We start from the raw sequence: 18,409 nt of genomic DNA, 5'->3' as shown, positions 1-18,409 counted from the left end.
AAAATGCTTGCTTATAATGTTATCCTCAACACGACTTTAACATCCTTGGGAATGGGCAGTTTTTCAAGTCTGTTCTGAAAACAATAATCAATTACAATTGTCAGCTAACTTGAGCATGAAAAGACATTGCAATCTTAGAAAAACATAAAGTGCTTTGGAGAGCTGGGAGGCGATGTTTACAAGTAGCAGCTCGATAACACAGGGATGCTTTTGACCCAAGATATTAACCTTAGGGAGCCGGCAGATAGTGGTCAGGCGCAAAAGTAGACTATTTAGTAAATTCCAATGATCAGGACGTACTGATGCTCTTAGAACTGTGCATTTTTATTACAAACCATAAAAACCATATAATGTTCAAAAGTGACATAATTATTTTTCTCATTTATCCTCAGCTCAGCCTGTTGCGCATGTATGAGGAAATGGACAAATGTGGAGCCAAAATGAGAAAAGACTATAGGAGTGCGGGCTGCAAAATGCAGCAAACAGTATAGATGCACCTGATGATGGTAAACTGAGTATGACCGCGTTTGGTAATTATACTGAAAAAGCGCTAAGGAATGTCAATAAGAGCTCCCAATGGACCAAAACACTAGCACCACACGCTGCCATTCAAGTCCAAAAAATGGCTGAGAGGTTCCATGGACTGTGACGGCAAGGGTGTTTCAGTATACAGAGGAGCTGACCCGGCTCCTGGTGTCACGTGACTCCTGGTCAGGATAGGTGTCCGTTTCGTTCGTGGCGCGCTGGAGGGAGTGCCGGCGGTGCCGCGTGTCCAGTCAAGCCATACAGGTGACGCAGCACTGCTTCTGAACAGACCTGAGGGTACAGCGACCCAGAAGCTTCAGCTTCGCACAGAACCGGCTGGACATGCTGTTCTTCCTGCAAGGCGGACCTGTGGACAGAGATCCAGTGCTCAATAAATGTGTCTGACTCTATACCAAATAACACATTTAGACATTTTAAAATGTGCAAATCAATGTCCCAAATCACAATGTATCCATTTTTTCATGAAGTCTTTCAGTGTATCTATGTAAATGATTTAATATTGCGAACAAAGTGGTGGCCTGACAAAAATGTAAATTCCCTCTCTAACAGATTCTTTGTGACGGCATTCTGTTGCTCCCTGAACCCGAACAGTTGAAACAGAAACAGGACGGAAAAAACAGAGCAAGGAAATCAAGGAATATTTTGGGTGTACTACAGTGGACTTGGTACATGTTAAATCACATCCATGCATACTGATGTATGTCACTTATCAATGGATACTGATGTATGTCACTTATCAATGCATACTGATGTATGTCACTTATCAATGCATACTGATGTATGTCACTTATCAATGCATACTGATGTATGTCACTTATCAATGCATACTGATGTATGTCACTTATCAATGCATACTGATGTATGTCACTTATCAATGCATACTGATGTATGTCACTTATCAATGCATACTGATGTATGTCACTTATCAATGCATACTGATGTATGTCACTTATCAATGCATACTGATGTATGTCACTTATCAATGCATACTGATGTATGTCACTTATCAATGCATACTGATGTATGTCACTTATTAATGCATTTTTACGTCTATAACGTCAGTGTATCCACGTGCAGCGCTTCTTTTGAGAAGCCGCTCTCCAGAGAGTCAACTGAGGTCACCAGCGCACGGTGGTCATGCTTGGGGCTTGGTGAATGAGAAACAGCTCCCGACGTTCCCATCCCGACTCACCCGTCTTCGTTTTACATTCCTGAGGGTTGCATTCCTGGGAGCTGTCAGGCCGGCTGCTTCTCCCGCACAGGCCGGCCCTCTCCTCCTCTCCTGATTCATCATTCACACATCTGATGCTGCGGCTACGCACCCCGCCACCGCAGCTCTGTGAGCACTGATGCACACACACACACACACACACACACACAACCACACACACAAACATGTACAAACACACACACACACACACAAGCAGGCAAATAAATAGCATTAAAACACAGCATGACAGGGTGAGATTCTGAGAATCCGTAAATGTAGGCTATGCATCACTAAGTATGTCTGGTGTTGGCCACTGTGGCTACTCCTTGGTGAAGGCTGGCTAACATGCAGCATAACAGTATTCAACTGTGAATGGCGCAACCTAGATTCCAACCAAGTCAGAGGGAGATCAAATAAATCGAGGAATTCCTCCTGCTGCGTATCCTAAGGGCTGACCTGCCAACAGCAGACCTCAACGCCACCCCTCACATCAGCTACAGGTATGCTGACCGCGACCATCACTGCTTAAGTTCATTTCAGCGTCAATAACAATCATGACTACCCGGGGCCAGTTTCGAGGAGTGCAGGGCTATGGTGTTTGTCAGGAGAGGGTCTCACCTCTGCCCAGTTCTCAGCGTCCCAGTGTGTGCACGGCTGCTGGTTGCAGGGCTCGGTGAAGTTTGGCCTCTGGGTGGTGTCGCAGCGTTGGAACGCCGGACAGTACACCAGACGCTCCCTTAGACCCCCACCACAGCTCTTTGAGCACTGAGTGGAGAATACATATACGGCATAATGGTATTTCAGCTGTTTCATTTGAGTCACTTAGGGTTAGGGTTAGGTTTTGAGATAACTAAAAGTGACAAATCAATATGATACTGAAAATTGTGATATTGACATCATATAACTATTTGCTCTGAGTGGTATTTATTGATCAATCCCACTCCCACACTAATAAATACACGTGTAATCAATTGCCAATTCATAGCCACCACTTCATCTTCTGGGACTGAACCGCAGTATAAATCCTGACTAGGGAAACATGACATGCAGGTCCCTTACCTTCCCCCAGGGGGAGCTCTTCCACTGCAGGCAGGGCAGAGTGCTGCATGGCAGGCTGCTGGGTGGTTTTTGAGTCAGGGCCTGGCAGTGGAAGGGCCTGAGTGGGCGTTTGCTCTGCTTGTCGAGGCACTGCACGTCCCGATGGCGCATGGCCTCACTGCAGCCCACGGGGCACTGAAACGGGACAAACAAGCACCACAAAGCTCTGACAGGGTTTGGGAAAACTCTTGATGGCATCTTAGGAATCTGACTCATTTTGCTAGTGAGGTAATGATATTGACTGAACAAAAAGCACAATTACCAAAAAGGACTTCTAAAAATCGATATCTGTTCTACAATGACCCCTTTCAAAGATGTTCCTGGGTTAGCTATGCAATTTCAACAAAAAAGGATATTCTTTTATTTAAAAAAATAATAATTTAAATGTATTTTAGCACTTACTGCTCCCTAAGATTGCTTGTTAACAACCTCTATCTGAACTGACTGTGAACATGCACAGTACTAATACTGTGCTTCCATGTGCCATAGAAGTGCACCAGCAGCTTCAAGGAGGGTGCTCACCTTGCTCCAGTTGCCTGCCTTCCAGCCAGTGCAGGGCCGGAGGTTGCACCTGCGTGCCGGCTCGGGCTTCTTGACGCTCGCGCAGTCGGCCTCCTGAGGGGAGCTGCACACAAGCGCCCTCCACTCGGCACCAAGCCCACACGTGGTGGAGCACTAGGGCAGGGCGGCAGCAAGCAGGTGGGTAAATGTGCATTCAATATACAAGGAAACAGAGTCAAGTGCAGAACCTGGTCTGGTACAGGTCTGCGTTTCCCAGAAGCATTCGACTATGGCAGATTTTCAACACACTTTTGGGAAACGCACCCCAGAACAGCTCAGTACATGGTTGTTCAGTCCACAAATGAACACAACACTGCCATCTTGCAATGCAACATAACATTGCACAGTGAACACAATATGAAACAACACAGATGGAATAATTACTTCTTTCACTGCTGTGCTAACTTCCAGCTTTGTGTTTTGGATCAATGACAAACTGAGGCAGGGAGAAATCTTTCCTTTCACAACCTTTATCTAGGCCTCAATGGCCTTTAGGCTCTGCCAAGCAGCCTACTTAGGGCACTCGTAAATCTAGCCATTTATTCAGGACAAGAGGACAAAGGACACTGAAGCGCATACAAATAGAAGTAAGTATGTGTTGATAAGTAGTGTGGACAAATAAATCCCTATAATAAATCACCTCCTACTACAGCAGTTGTCCACTGAGTGCCTGTCCTTAAAGGACGACCAGCAGACTGCTCAGTGCTTGGGCCTCTCCCTAAACGACACCCATCTTCTTTACATGCATGCAGAGCAGAGCAACCTACCCCACTCCAGTTCCCGACCACCCAGAAGACATCCATGCCAATGTGATCCCTGGCGTTGAGGTTGCCATAGGCACTGGTGGTGCTAACTGGACTTCCTGGTCTGTGTTTGAGCTTCTTGACCTGGGGGCTCTTGCTGGTGGTCTTTTGGGCCACTGAGGTCTTCTGGTATTTCAGCACCTTCACAGTGTGTGCCGGAGCCCCTGTGGTTCGGGAAATGTTCGCCGACTTCGACTTAGGTTTAGAGGTGGTTTTGGGCAGTGGCGTGGTTTTGGGCAGTGGCGTGGTTTTAGGCAGTGGCGTGGTTCTCGGCTTTGGCGTCCACTTTCTAACAGGTTTGACGGAAGGCGTTGTGATTTTGGCTTTTGAGGTGGCGCGTGGGGTCCAGTACACCCCACGAGGTGTCGTGGTGTGAAGGGGCACTTTGGTTGTAAACAATGGCCTGACTGTATGTGGCTGTGTGGTAGTCCTCAAGGGGGGCATTGTCATGGAGGTGACCACGTCCACGACCCTGTCATTCCTAGAATCGGAAACGTCTACAATGTAATCGTATCCCGGGGTGTAATTAGATCCAGTGCCTGGCTGAGGATCAGCGCTGCTTCCTTCCTCCTCCTCCTCCTCCTCTTCCACTTCCTCCCTGGCCGCCCCAGAGCCTTTGGTCTTCCTGCCAGCAGGCGCTACGTCTGGAGCCGCGCTGGCGTTCCCCACCACGATTAAGTCGTAATCATCTGTGTGCAGGATGTCAGAGGCGGTGGGGAGCTGCGGCGTGCTGGCTGCTGCGGTTGGTGTCAGCGGTGTGGTTGGGTCGGTCTTTGGTGCTGCAGAGGTGGTGACGGGTGCCTGCGTCGGGCCTCGCTTGGGGGAGATCCGGTGGTACATGGACTTTTGGCCGGAGCAGCTGAGGAGGCCACACAGGGACTTGGAGCGAGGCTTGGTGGTGGAGTTGCAGCGGTCTTTAGGTTCAGCGATGCATGTGACCTCCCTGGAACGCACTCCTCCTCCACAGGTGACAGGACACTGAGGATATTTAACATAAATTGTCTTATGCAGTAGAGATGGGAGAAAAGATAGTTGTAGTGTAGTGTAGTGTCGTGATATCTTCCGGCGTAATATTATTTTTCAATATTTGTTTATTTTATATTATGATTTAAACTTTGTTTTGGTACATACATCTGCTTCTACATTGTTTCTCAAGTCCGCGCCAAGATGGCGGCAGAGACTCCCAGTTTACAAGTCATGATATATGGGAGAAATAAAGCAAAATCTATCACAGAATCAAATCGCAATACTTGCTGTATCGTAAAATACGAAGAATTGCAATAATATTGTAACGTGGCATGAATATCATTAAATATAATAGTATGGTATCATTGCCTCTGTGGCAATTTCCACCCCTATTATGCAAGCAGACACCTGAAGACACATAGTAGTTGGTTTTGTGCTGGGAAGCATGTACATTTAAACCCAATGACAAAACCACTGAGCTATATCATAACACTTTGAGCTACGTGAACTGACCTCATTCCAGTTGCCCACGGCCCAGTCTGAGGTGCAGGGCATGTCCCTGTTGCAGGGGACCACTGGCTTGGGCTTCAGCATGTGCCTGCAGTCTGCGTGGTGCAGCACGCGCTCCTCCCCTGTCACAGTGCGCACGCAGAGGACTGTCCTCTTCTTCACACCAGAGAGACCGCAGGTGGCCGTGCACGGCTGCCAACCCCCGACCCACCACCTGAGGGGTAGGCAACAGCAGGTAAGGACAGGGGTAATAGAACATCAGGTGAGACTAACGTCTGGAGGCTAGGGGCAGCTGCAGCTGAATGATACTTCATAGGGGTTGATGCTAAATTCTGGGTATGCCGAAGTTTTACTTTCTTAGCAGGGTGTTGTTAGGTTAGGTTGTGTTAACTCTCTGTGGTTATCCAAGTTAACCTGTCCTCTACCTATTGAGGTTGGCTTACACTGCTATTAGCATTACGGAAAAGCAGTTCCTGAAAATCCTACAACAACGTAGATCTTCAACTTTCTTTTGATTGGGCGTTGATTCAAAAATCAATTTTAAACGAGAACAAATGGAGTCACGAATATAAACCTTGCAGGGCAGTCCATGATTTTACACTTTCGATAGCGGTCTTCAGGGCGGTTTTCAGGGTCGCACAAAACTTCATCCACCACACCGATATCCCGTTCGAAGCATCGTACAGGCTGAAGCTGTTCACCTGTAAATGTCAGGAAATTAAAGAGTGAATGTTTTGTGAATAATATGTTCTGAAGCAACAGCCATACCTTACAATGCGCTTAAATAATCTCATAACTCTCCACCCTTATGAGTAGCACACTGGCCCATTGGTGTTGCTATGCTCTCTCCACAGACTAGGTGTTGTCCGCTATCACAGCTGTCAGCGAGTGGATGGGATGTTTCAAAAGCTGTTTCTTCCCTCCACAGCTAAGGTTCACTAATCTGTGGAGGCCAGTTCTTGCACAATAAAACATGTGAATCACTCTCTAATGGTACAGGGAGAATGATCCACTCCTGCCGACCCCCATTGCCTGCTTTCGGTGAGCAAACACATGACACAGTCAAGGAGGAATTTTCCCTATGATTCACAACCAGGAATCCACAAAGGCCAGAAAACCAATGCGAGCACAAGATACTGTGTGCTGACCACTGAGGTTTTGTCAAACCGGCCCCCTTCAAGTCTGTGCTCAAATATTTATTTACACTGAGGACAGTTATCAAATGTCTTTATCCAAAGTGACTTACACCACAGCTAGGGTACACTGTTTTATCAGCATGTGAGCTGGGAATTTACCCCACGACCTTAGTGCATTTCAGTCTTGTAGTTGAGCTGCAGAAACATGCTCTGTACCTGGCTTAGCTGTGCTGGAACAGCTGACTGTTGATAACAAAACTTCTCTAGAGTGACTGAGTGGAAATCACAGGTTTGACTGGGAGTCATAATCTGGGTTGCAGTAACCCACCTATTCCACAGGAGGTGCTGCAGTCAGTCCACGCTCCGTGCCTCCAGCTGTATTCCGGCTCCGGGACATCATTCCCACTCTGTCGTTCCCTCTTTATGGTGTACTCGTATTTGATCCCGGGATTCGTCTCTTGGAACAGCAACTGAGCACCAACATTTCCTTTTCAGAGCTTATCTCACAGAACCTAGTATTGACCATACATTTATAATGGATATAATGTTGGTATGGTCTATCTGGGATTGATCACCAGGGCAACACATACCTGGATCATAATTGGCTCAGTGGTGGGTCCTGGTGATGTCAGGTTCTCCAGGTTGCCTATCCTGTCATAGAAAAACTTGGCTTCTCCCGCGTTGTACTCTCCGTTCCACTGGATGATGAAATTCCCATTTAAGTAATAGTCCTCCGAGTTAGGCCTCTTCATGGCGAGGAAATTCCCGGCCTCCCCTCGCTCCTGGATGAAAATGTCCCTGGCGCCTTCAGGGATCACGACCATGTCTACATAACCTGCAGGACAAACGAGATTCCAGTGATGGACTCCAGACACAAATATCCAAAGCATTACAACAACAGGTTTCATGTTCCTCACTTCCTGATAAAAAAATATCACACCATTATTATATACCACTCAATCTCATCGTACAAAGGTATGACAATGTTGCACTCCAGGTGCACTCACTGGCACCACATGAACTGACGGTGAAAAATAACTCCACCATGAGAGATATCTGTTACACACTGGCAAGGCCCCAAGAGCCTGATCCTTACCGTAGCCATCTGGCTGATCAAAGTTCTCATGGACTGTCTGGCAGGTGGAGCCATCCCCCAGACAAACCCCACAGCGATCCTCCTCTGCGTTGGAGTCGATGCCATAGTCACATCCAACGGCCTGCCAGGATCCAGATATAGCAGGGTGAATAACGGGGGCAGGAGGGAACAGGCAGAGCCACAGGGACCCATTAAACAGCAGGGAATTATGGAGGGTTTTTTACATAATAAAATAACTGTACCCTACTGTGAATGCAAGGTGGTGCATTGATAAGACAATAGTTCAGTATGATTGGACATTTACAAAGGAGGGAACTATCTTTCCTCTTTCTAGGGTATTGCAAATCTGCATGTATTGCATACCTTTTGTGTACCTACAAAATACAGGCAGGAATCCATATTGGTGGAATAGGCCAACCTCATTTCGTCTACCATGTATCCATTGCTAATTGTTTTGCTATCCGTATGCTATGGATTCAATGTCATAAAAATATGTTAAAACTTGTTCAGGTGTGAATATACTTGGCTTTTCCTTATTTGACGAGACAAAGTCAACAACAAAGTCAGCTGCTCAACAATCACACAAAGTGGCTAACAAATAAATTGGGCATGATTCACACGTGGATTCAACATTATCATACTTATATAATCTTTCGTATAATAGAACAGACACAGAGACATGCATGGCCACAGTACCTTGCACACACCATTGATACATATGCTTCTGCTGCTGTTCGTGAAGCAGGAGGTCCCATCGCTCACGGCGTCCAGCATCTTCTCTGAGAAGCCTCCGTCCACTGGGTGGCAATGCAGCTCACACGGGCTAGCTGTCACCAGAATGGCCGCAGAAGAGCACGGTAAGGTGGAGACAGAGGAAGTGCTCTTACATCTTTGCAGACATCATCAAAACACCTTGAAAGAAATCAGTTTTACTCTGTATGAAATAGGATTTACAAATTAATTGGTATATAGTCTGTTTCAAGAAAGGAGGCGATCTGGTTAGCGTTCAAATATGGTATGTTATGGATTGGAAAAAGAAGGCAACCAGGAGAGACTAGATCAGGTAACTCTCAGACATTATGGAGCACAAAAGCCTGAGGTGGTGCAGGCTTGTCTTAACCTGCTGCAGAATGGTATGAAGACTCTGTCCTTGTTATTTCTGCTGCTTGTGTTAAAGCTTATAAATGTCTACAATCAGTGGTGTCTGTGTAGTAAGCTATCCATGTAAGAACTAGCTGTTATTTTACATCAAGGCAAACATCCACCTTAGATCTGGAAAGCTAACCAGAATTTGAACATGTGACCTGATCTATTCTGTGTATCTATGTATGAACTACTGTGGTACTAGTTGCAGAATAACATTTGGTCACAAATGATTTGTTAATCTTAACACACAGGCCACAATGACTGTATAGAAAGTACAACGATAACTGATTAGTGGGTTTTTTTCAGTGTGTAAAATAGCTACATTTATGTTCAGCTGTTGTCAGTCATGCTTCTAACACACCACAAGAACGGCTAAGATGGGCCAACAACTTTCCTATTTGACTGAGATTTTCCGGTCTTTTGCCACACAGAGACCAAGGGTTTGTTTAGTTGTTCATGGTTTCCTTGACGTCAACCTATGAGACCCTGGAAATGACTGAAGAACCACTGGCAATACAAGGAGCTTGTGTGGCTTTGTCTTATGGGCATGATGACAAGGCATCTAAACCTTCCTCATGCTGTTCCTTAGAGACTGGATCCTGCTCAAGGAGGACTCATTAATGTTCATACTTGCAATTTCATGTGTTAAGTGCAGCATTCATCTTAAAGGCAAACTGAACACATACATATCCCTATAGCAAATATGTATAGAAAAATGGAGGATTAAAGAACCACATACAATAGGTTTTGTGTAGGCCACTGAGGCCTACTCAAATTAAAAAATGTGTGTAGGGCTGTGCAACCTCACTACATAAACTATGATTTGTTGACCGGTCACAGGAAAGGCGATATAATGATTTAACCCCGTACTATCTGGCATCAAACAGAGAACAGTCTGTTTGCTGTGCATGAATGAATTAATGAATTAATGAACCACAGTAGGATAACATTTGGTGGAGAAGTAATGGACAATATCAACTAACTATCCCTAACCAGTCGCCCACAGGAGGATCTTAGTGTGATGATACAGAAGTGGTGTCAGTACTTGTGCTCATGACAGGGATCCACTCGTACAGCTCGTTCTGGTATGGAACTGTGTTGAACTCGCTGCACTGCATCTCACGGAAGCTCGGGTGTTTCTTGGCGCACGGGCTGATGTTGCAGATCCTGTATCGCTTCCGCTCGCCCGTGCAGTACTTCCCCCCAAACTCGGGCCTGGAGAGGGGAAACAGACCGTCCGTTCAGTCGCGCCACGACAGCAGGAATTTGTTGATCTTGGTCCGCAGCGATTTTGTTCTCTCATAGCTGGGGCCGCGGGGTCAAGTCTGAAACATCTTGACCTTAAAGTACTGTTGGGTTTGAGAAGCTGCGCCAAGGACAACTCAGCCATACATAGAGAACTGCAAAACGGGCATTTCACCGCGTATGACTCTGACTGACACTAATAACACTGACTGACTCTAAATAGACTTTTGAGACAGTTCCAATCGGTTACTGTAACAAGAGAAAAATGAAGTACTTACTTAGGCTGGTTGCACTCTCTCTCGGCAGTCTGCACTCCCGCTCCACAGGTGCGTGTGCAGTGAGACCAGGTGCTCCACTGACCCCAGCCCCCATTCACTGTTTCCGGAAGTTTCCCCACCACCACACACTCACCTGAAATGCACCACTACCCACCATACACAAAGGAGAAGCTTTTACACACAATTTGACATGAATTTATCTTATTCAAGTTCGAATTCCATAAAGGTAAATGAAATCATTGGAGGAAATCATGAGGTCGAAAGAAAAAGGTCCTGTTTACCTTATCTGGGCCACATTTGGTACCATCTATTGGTGAGTCCAGTTTGGACCGACACGTCCCGTTCACAGAACACCACAAAATCTGACACACATTCTGCAAGCGAGAGAAATCAAAACAGACTTGAAGCTGACACAAAGATTTTGAACAGCCACATGTTTTTCATTTCATACAGAACAGCATCTCAGCGTATCAGAATGCATGAGATTTCACAGCCACCTAGCACATTAGAAACAGAACAGCGCACTGAGAGAAAAAACGCATGCTGCAAGGCGCATGGCACTCACATCCACTTCTTGGCAGAAGGTGGCGTTGGAGCCGTACTGCAGCTGGCACTGGTGGTGCGTGGAGTACTTTACCCCCGGGGTGGCCAGCGGTGTGGTCAGGTCCTTTTTGGATGGGCGGTCGTCAAGACAGAAGCCCCAGCCGCGGCTGCAACACAGTATCCAAGGTAACAAGAAGTCAGGTTAATAGTTAGTGGTGGTGGAAAAAGATAAACACCAGAGTGGTTTTCATTTCTTGGTAATATTCTTCAGATGTGTTGAGTCTGCTGAGTGTGACTCAAACCTGCAGTCTGGGATGGGGGGATAGCAAAAGGAAAGGGGAAACAAGAGAGGAGAAAAAATGTAATCACTCACTCCAAGAAGCGAGTGATGTAGTCCTTGCTGCAGGGGGACCAGGTTAGGGGGGAACTGTCGTACATCAGCTGTCGAGACATGATGAAGGGGTGTCTCCCCGACAGCTCGCAGTCATTGCCCTGACCATCATGGTGGATTCCAAAACTGGAAGAGAACCATACAACAGACTCAGTTATGACTTATGTTCAGCACACTGGATTCATTCTATCACACACTAAAGAGTATCTGGGTGAATCAGTTTACAGTGAGGTCAAACAGAACAAGCGTTGAAGTGTTGATTTGTGGCAAAACAAACACAGCTTTGACCTGAGTGAATCATGGGGTTCAAGTTACACCTGCAAGGCACTTCCTTGCACGACAGAATTTAGATTTGTGTGGGTCACTCCTTTTTTTCAAACACTGACTGATAAAAACAAACAAACACACACACACACACACACACACACACCTGTGTCCTATCTCGTGAGCGATGGTGAATGCCAAGGGGAGACCGGAGTCTTCGTTGATGTTGCAGCTGCGATGTGGCTGGCACATGCCAGAGAGGTGGGACAAGCCCAGAGTCTCACACGGCTGGTTGGCCCCTGCACAGATGTCCTTCCTGTTAAACACACACACACACAAAGGGCAGGTACGTGTGAAACAAGTCAGAAGCCATCCCCCCCGCAGGTGTGTATCGGGGGCTGGCTAAGCCAAAAAGTCAGTCTGTGTTCCAAGGAACTCTTGAGTTTCCACTACACTGAGTTTCCACTATTACGTTGCTGTGGCTCAGCTGGTACATCAGGTGCTAACAACACCATGTGTGTGTGTGTGTGTGTGTGTGTGTGTGTGTGTGTGTGTGTGTGTGTGTGTGTGTGTGTGTGTGTGTGTATTTGAGGGGTAAAGGGTGGGGTAGGTGCATTCCAGGGCACTCTGATTTTCCATTATTCTGTGTTATCCAGGACACTCTGATTTTCCATGATTCGGTGTTCTGTGTATCTTTTGAAGTAACACACCTACGTTGAGATGCAAAGCATTGGGTTTATAGTTAACATTACCACTGTTCTCATGTCAGTGTTTTAGCAAAGTATATGACTACAGGGCGAAGTGCAGCCATTAGAAATGATAATACTGTTATTACAATTCAATTACACATCGCTACACAAAAGGACAGGGACAAAACACCATGGGTGCCTTAGTAGCCTTAATGAAAAGGAACCCTCTTGCAGTCCACACAAATCTAGGTGTTCTTAGTCCTGATCCTGGTAGCCTCATGCACTCTGTCTATCCTTGCTGCAAGCAAACCTGATTAAAATCAGAGTAATAAAAATGCAGTTGGCTAGATAAATCAGGTGTTTTCAGCCAATCAAGAGTGACACTGATGAGTTCAGGCAGGTATGAGGAAAAGGGAGAGACGTGCCAAGTCTAAGGGCCCTGGCAGTAGGTCAGGTGACGTGTGTGTGTGTGTAACCTTGTAATGAGAACAGCCACATCGTGATGAGCAGGGTGTGTGTCACTCTGGGGGTTTACATTCTTCTGCCAGGTACAGAAACTGTTAAGGGTTGTGTCGGCGTGGTGAACGATCTTCAACTGTTTCTAAATGAGAAAACATCAATGATAAGAAGAGTGCTTTTACATTGGTAGATGCAGAATGTGTTACCTGTGACACATGGTAACAGTGAAACATAATAGGAGTAAAAATAAGATCTTGTAGCTACCTCTTCGCCATGTAAAAGAATGAGGCGAACCAAGATGATGTGGATGGCGTTCCCGATACTGGCGTCATGAAAAATCCCAGCAACCTGAGGGTTATGAGCACCACAACTCAGTATACATTTGCCCGGCTGTGCTTTACACCTTTAACCTTTTACTTAATCACTTAAGAGTATCAAAAGACAAGGTGTAAGGCTTGAACACAGCAAATCATCATTCGGCACAGCTTGCATCTCCACAACAATTAGTACACAAATCCGCTCACCATGTTCATGATGGTGAAGATGTAGGACTCCACGTTGCCACTGCCGTGGTAGTCCATGAGTTTGGAGTCGGCCACCACCAGGGTCTCCACCCATCTCTCCTTGCTGACGGAGCGGCGAGAGATCCCGCGGGGAACGGGCTCACCAGTCGACTGGTCCCGCTGCTCCTTTTCCCATGCGTCCCTCTCCTGCTCCACCCTGAGAGAGAAGTCAGCGCCATCTACCCCGGATGATGCACGTATTTAAGTCATGACACTGTCAAACAGCGATGGGACAGAGGACAGCAAGCTAGGTCTGATTTAAGACCCTTTTAAACAGAGCATTCTGGTAGCAGAGGCGTTACATTTGACAAAGTTTCTATAATACTGCGTTCGGGACCTCTTGGAACTCGGATATTTCAAACTTGAAAAATTGCACTAGAACGCAACTTGAAGTTGGAGCTCTGACTTAAAAACTCTGACAATTTTTATCTTCTGCCAGCTTAAAGGCAAAACAACGACCCACCATTCTATGTTCGTACCTTTTATACACAATGGTGAAGTGTAAAGATGCAACATTCCCACCTTAAACAGGCTGTAGAAAAGGCCCTTTAGATTGCTCCTCTACATCTGACATAAAACCTTAACTAATAACACATTATGTATGCATAAACTGCTGGTCCATTAAAAATACATTAGATTTTTCACTAACAATTTCACCAATAGGTTTGGAACATTTCTTCACACAAACAGTACAAATTCAAAAGGGGTCCTGCACTGCCTTTACACAAACACACACGTATCAGTAGACCAAGGAAGCTGTCTAGTCCCAGACACTGGCCTGAGGCCATCACAAACCCTTCTCTTATCAGCCTGCCCTCTCGTGACATTGCCATATGTGACCTCTCACCTTTAACCCCACAGGCACCCTGCCTCTCCTTTGGCTCTGTGACACTCCGCCGATGTCGGGGCGCCGTCCACGTCACCGGACTCCGGTAGACAACGTGGGCCTCCTTGGGATCCTCGCGGCTCACAGGGTGACCTTTCACTGGCTCAATCAAAAACAGCCCCTCTGGCAGGGAGAAAAAACCTCTCTACGGGTGCAACACACACACACACACACACACACACACACACACACACACACACACACACACACACACACACACACACACACACACACACACAGGAAAACACACAGGAAAGAACACCAAAAGTGAACATCCAGTTCATTCAAAAAATTTGCAAGTAGTTTATGAATCAGTTTCTTTCAACCATAAGTATGCAATGCCCAGGTGGTATGCCTGTAAATGCACCGCTATGGCACTCTGCTATCATTTTTAATGTGTTCTTTTCGGAAGCCAACGCAAGACACCTATGGTGAGCGCGAGGCAGGTATTTTCCTCTCCCACCCAACGGCACATTCCCTCATAAAGTAGGCTCAGTAAGGCATCAGTCTTTTGTCTGCTGAGGTATGCCCTGCAAGTTGCTGCCAGTGCTGACATTTCCTTTAGTTCAGAAGGACTACTGAAGGGTGATTACTCCCTAGAGTCATTCACACTCCGTAAAAATTGTGTCGAAACAAGCCCTGGCGATGGCGGAGGCCGCAGCACAAAAACAATGAGACTGGGGAAAAAATAGTCAGGGATTGGCTCTGGAGACATGGGCCCATCTCTCTGCGGTCCTGACTTGCACATGGACTGGAGGGTTAGGCAGAATAAGTATGGCCCCCTTTTTCCCACTCACAAAACAGTAGAATGACTACGGCATAATGAGTGAATGCTATGAGAGCGAAAGCGAAAGGCACCTTGGTGTAAACCTGCTATATAAATCCAGACAGAACATTGGGTTGTGACGTGAATAAACCATTTCTAACCTCATGTGTGGTTCACAAATGCATACAATCTTGTTTTCGGACATAAACGTCACACAGCTGTCTCCCTAAGATGGAAGCGCCCATCTTGCCATCTGTGATACAAATCAGTCCCAGTAGATACAAAAACAGGTGCTGGGATGTGTCCTCAATCTATGTCATGCAGAATGTCTTTCTCCTGTATACAGTATTTCTCCCAAAGTAAGCACTGTGTAAGACACAGTCCTCACTGTGACTAGGACGCAGGTTCCACAAACAAGCGAAAGCCAAACACAAATTCTACCAGATAAAAGCTTGTCCTGAATGTGAAGCTTCTCAATATCAAGGAAAGAAAAACTAAGATGGAGAGATAAGTTTTGGCTCACTTATCCCATCAAAGACAAACACCAAAACAAAGACTGGCTTGAGACTTAGGCGCGAGCTTCTCTCTCAAAATTCTGAGCCTCGCATTTGAAAACGTTAACTAATCCCTGGTTCCTGTGCCAACTGAAACAGCACCAGTGCCTTGCACTTGAGTGGAATTCCCTCTCTTCCTCCTTGACTTAAATATCTCGCAGGAAGAAAGTATTACTCTGAAGTGCCTCCATCTAGGGAGACTAAAATAACACAGGTTGAGCTGCTAAATACAGAAGCCATGTGGAAGTGCTTTATTTCTCCAGTGGGTCAAAAACGCTTCTGTGCAAAAATCTAAGGCGTCAAGCCTGCAAAAAAATCCCTGTGATTTTGATTTGTGCAACCCGAACAAATTATGTAATTTTATTCCAAAGTTAGGCTTTCTTCTTTGGTGACGACTGGTTAAAAAACTTCTACACACATACAACAAAGTACTCAACTTTCAGCCATGAAATAATTTTTTTTTTCTTCTCTTTTGCCAAAACTGACATCAGTTCAACTCTGTATCAGCAACTATGGCATACCAGAGGCAGACTGAAGTCTTCTCTGTTCATGGATTTGCATAACAATGGAGATGTGTTTTTACTGAGTTCATTTGCAGAAAAAAGACAGATAAATCGGCACTGCTCAACAAGGTCAGTAACAATAAATACACTGTTACTAAATGCATTCCAACGCCATGTGCTCCTGCTATTGCCTGCGTCCCAAGCCAAGTCTCATTCATTAGACTCTTTCACTCTTCACGGCCAACACGCCAAACAAAGTAGCGAGAGCTATTATTCACAAAAACAACCCATCCACTTTCCTTTGGAGCAGCTCAACGTGTTTTAATTGCAGTTCCTTACAAAGTAATGGCAAAATGTACATTTCATCTGACTCCCCCGATGTTACTGACCTATCAGGCTGTGATCCTTCAAATGTTTGCAATCCAGCCAAGTCAGGTCCTCCCACGGAGGCCATGTTTTTAGAACGGCAGAGAAGCACTCTGACTGTACTTGTTTCATCACGGATGCCAGACATAACTGCTACAATGTTGCATGAAATGAGTCATTGAACTAAAGTAATCTGAATGCGACTCTCTACAAGCCGGGCTTTGAAAGTGTGTCAAACATTTCAAACCCATGAAAAGTCCACACTGCATAAAACCTTTAGAATGTTTGCAGAAATACAATGCATACTGCATTATGAACATGAGACATATCAATCCCTTTCTGAAAACAGTTTTGTGTATTTTCTGCACGCCATGTTTCAGCATATCCTGATCTTGCTGCTTGATCTCCGTTGACAACAGGGGCATTCATTTTTGCCTTTGAACACCATCTCAAGAGCCTGATGTCTAGGAAGCCCTGACCTACTTATTCCACTATGCAAACATTTCACCCTGTGCTTCAGAAAGCCATAGGAGACACGTGAGGAAGGGCATATGATGTAGTGCACAATGGATGTGTTATGACAGTTTCACAATCATTTCAAGAGCAGAGCCATCTTCAAATCTACTTCACAGAGGCAGGGATGAAGGTGGAACAAAACAAATGCAATTAATGTAAGACTTTGCTGGGAAGACCTTCAGCAGAGAAGGACTTTTGCATCACTGCATGGGACTTTGTGTCAATGAATATACAGATAGCACAGCCCGCACTATCTATGACTAATTCCTTTTTTCTTCTTTGCAAACATACCCAGGGGGCCAGTGAATGTCAAACTAATAGACAAGTTGGTGTCACTGCAAAAACTGTGTTTGCTCAGACAATCCATGACCATCCTGGTTAACCCATAACTTATACTCAAATAAGCCTTTTGTGGTTGAAAGAGACCACAGATACCTAACCCTGCAATGACAAGCCTCAGATAGATGCTCATTTGGATAATTTCATAATTCGAACTACCAAAGGTCTCTAAACCCCCTTTTTTTTGCCACAGAGTAATATACTATATACTTCAGATACCAAATATCACTATGAATACAAATACAAATATACCTTAATATGGTCAACCTATTAGGAAATAATAGGTTTCAATATGTGCAGATGTGCATCAAAACATCACACCAATACATGCCACTGGCTTTTCTTTGTTCACGAATCATTCATTTAGAAATTATCTCAAATAATTTTTGCCATTTCATTAATTGACTTACACGTTTCTAGCTGGTTGTCTGAAAGTGGCCAAATTTGCACTAACTAAGCTCAACATATCAACTACTATTTATGATACTTACCAGTCCTTCACAGGTGCTGATGGCAGCTTTTCCCACATGGTTGGAGTAGGTGACGGTACCAATTAGGTGACAGGCATTATCTTTGGATACAAACTGTTGTGTATGATTCAGATCACTGTGACGTCTCTCCAATATGTAGTCATTTGCTACCAGGTGCTTGTTGGTAGTCAAGTTAAAGAAGAGATCCCTGCCCTTGTAATGAAGATTGTAATAAACCCGACCTTGTGAAGATCCCAAGTCTCTCTTGTGACGTCCACTTGAGAAGTGATGAGACAGAGAGTAAGACATGTACTGTCCATTCCTGTCGACCTTTTCAGGACGAACATCTGAGAAGTCTGATTGAGCCTTGATGAAATGCTCTGTGGGTGAAAACCAATATTGAAAGGGTGAAGGCGGGTATATGCTGTACCAGCTGCTAGGCTACCAATTTGACAGGGTCTCTCATTAGAAAGGCAGCATTTGCTGCACAGTTTGCTGTGATCAT

At 45.5% G+C, this 18,409-nt stretch overlaps 1 protein-coding gene across 1 annotated transcript; it reads right to left on the bottom strand.

The window, feature by feature from the left end:
- Positions 1 to 776: 776 nt before the first annotated feature.
- On the bottom strand, positions 777 to 18,409 carry LOC308376531 (A disintegrin and metalloproteinase with thrombospondin motifs 12-like; the record flags this gene model as incomplete). Its single annotated transcript, XM_080852900.1, is given in 24 exon segments — positions 777 to 892; positions 1,739 to 1,892; positions 2,375 to 2,521; positions 2,816 to 2,989; positions 3,377 to 3,529; positions 4,183 to 5,196; positions 5,698 to 5,908; positions 6,269 to 6,395; positions 7,159 to 7,300; positions 7,421 to 7,665; positions 7,927 to 8,047; positions 8,623 to 8,753; positions 10,118 to 10,287; positions 10,596 to 10,741; positions 10,877 to 10,969; positions 11,161 to 11,305; positions 11,512 to 11,655; positions 11,960 to 12,109; positions 12,959 to 13,083; positions 13,206 to 13,289; positions 13,466 to 13,683; positions 14,352 to 14,535; positions 17,926 to 18,345; positions 18,347 to 18,409. Coding segments are annotated over 24 exon segments (4,677 nt in total).

Source organism: Sprattus sprattus (assembly GCF_963457725.1).
Source record: "Sprattus sprattus genome assembly, chromosome: 15".
Classification (NCBI taxonomy): Eukaryota; Metazoa; Chordata; class Actinopteri; order Clupeiformes; family Clupeidae; genus Sprattus; species Sprattus sprattus.
This window is presented reverse-complemented; position numbering and strand designations above follow the sequence as displayed.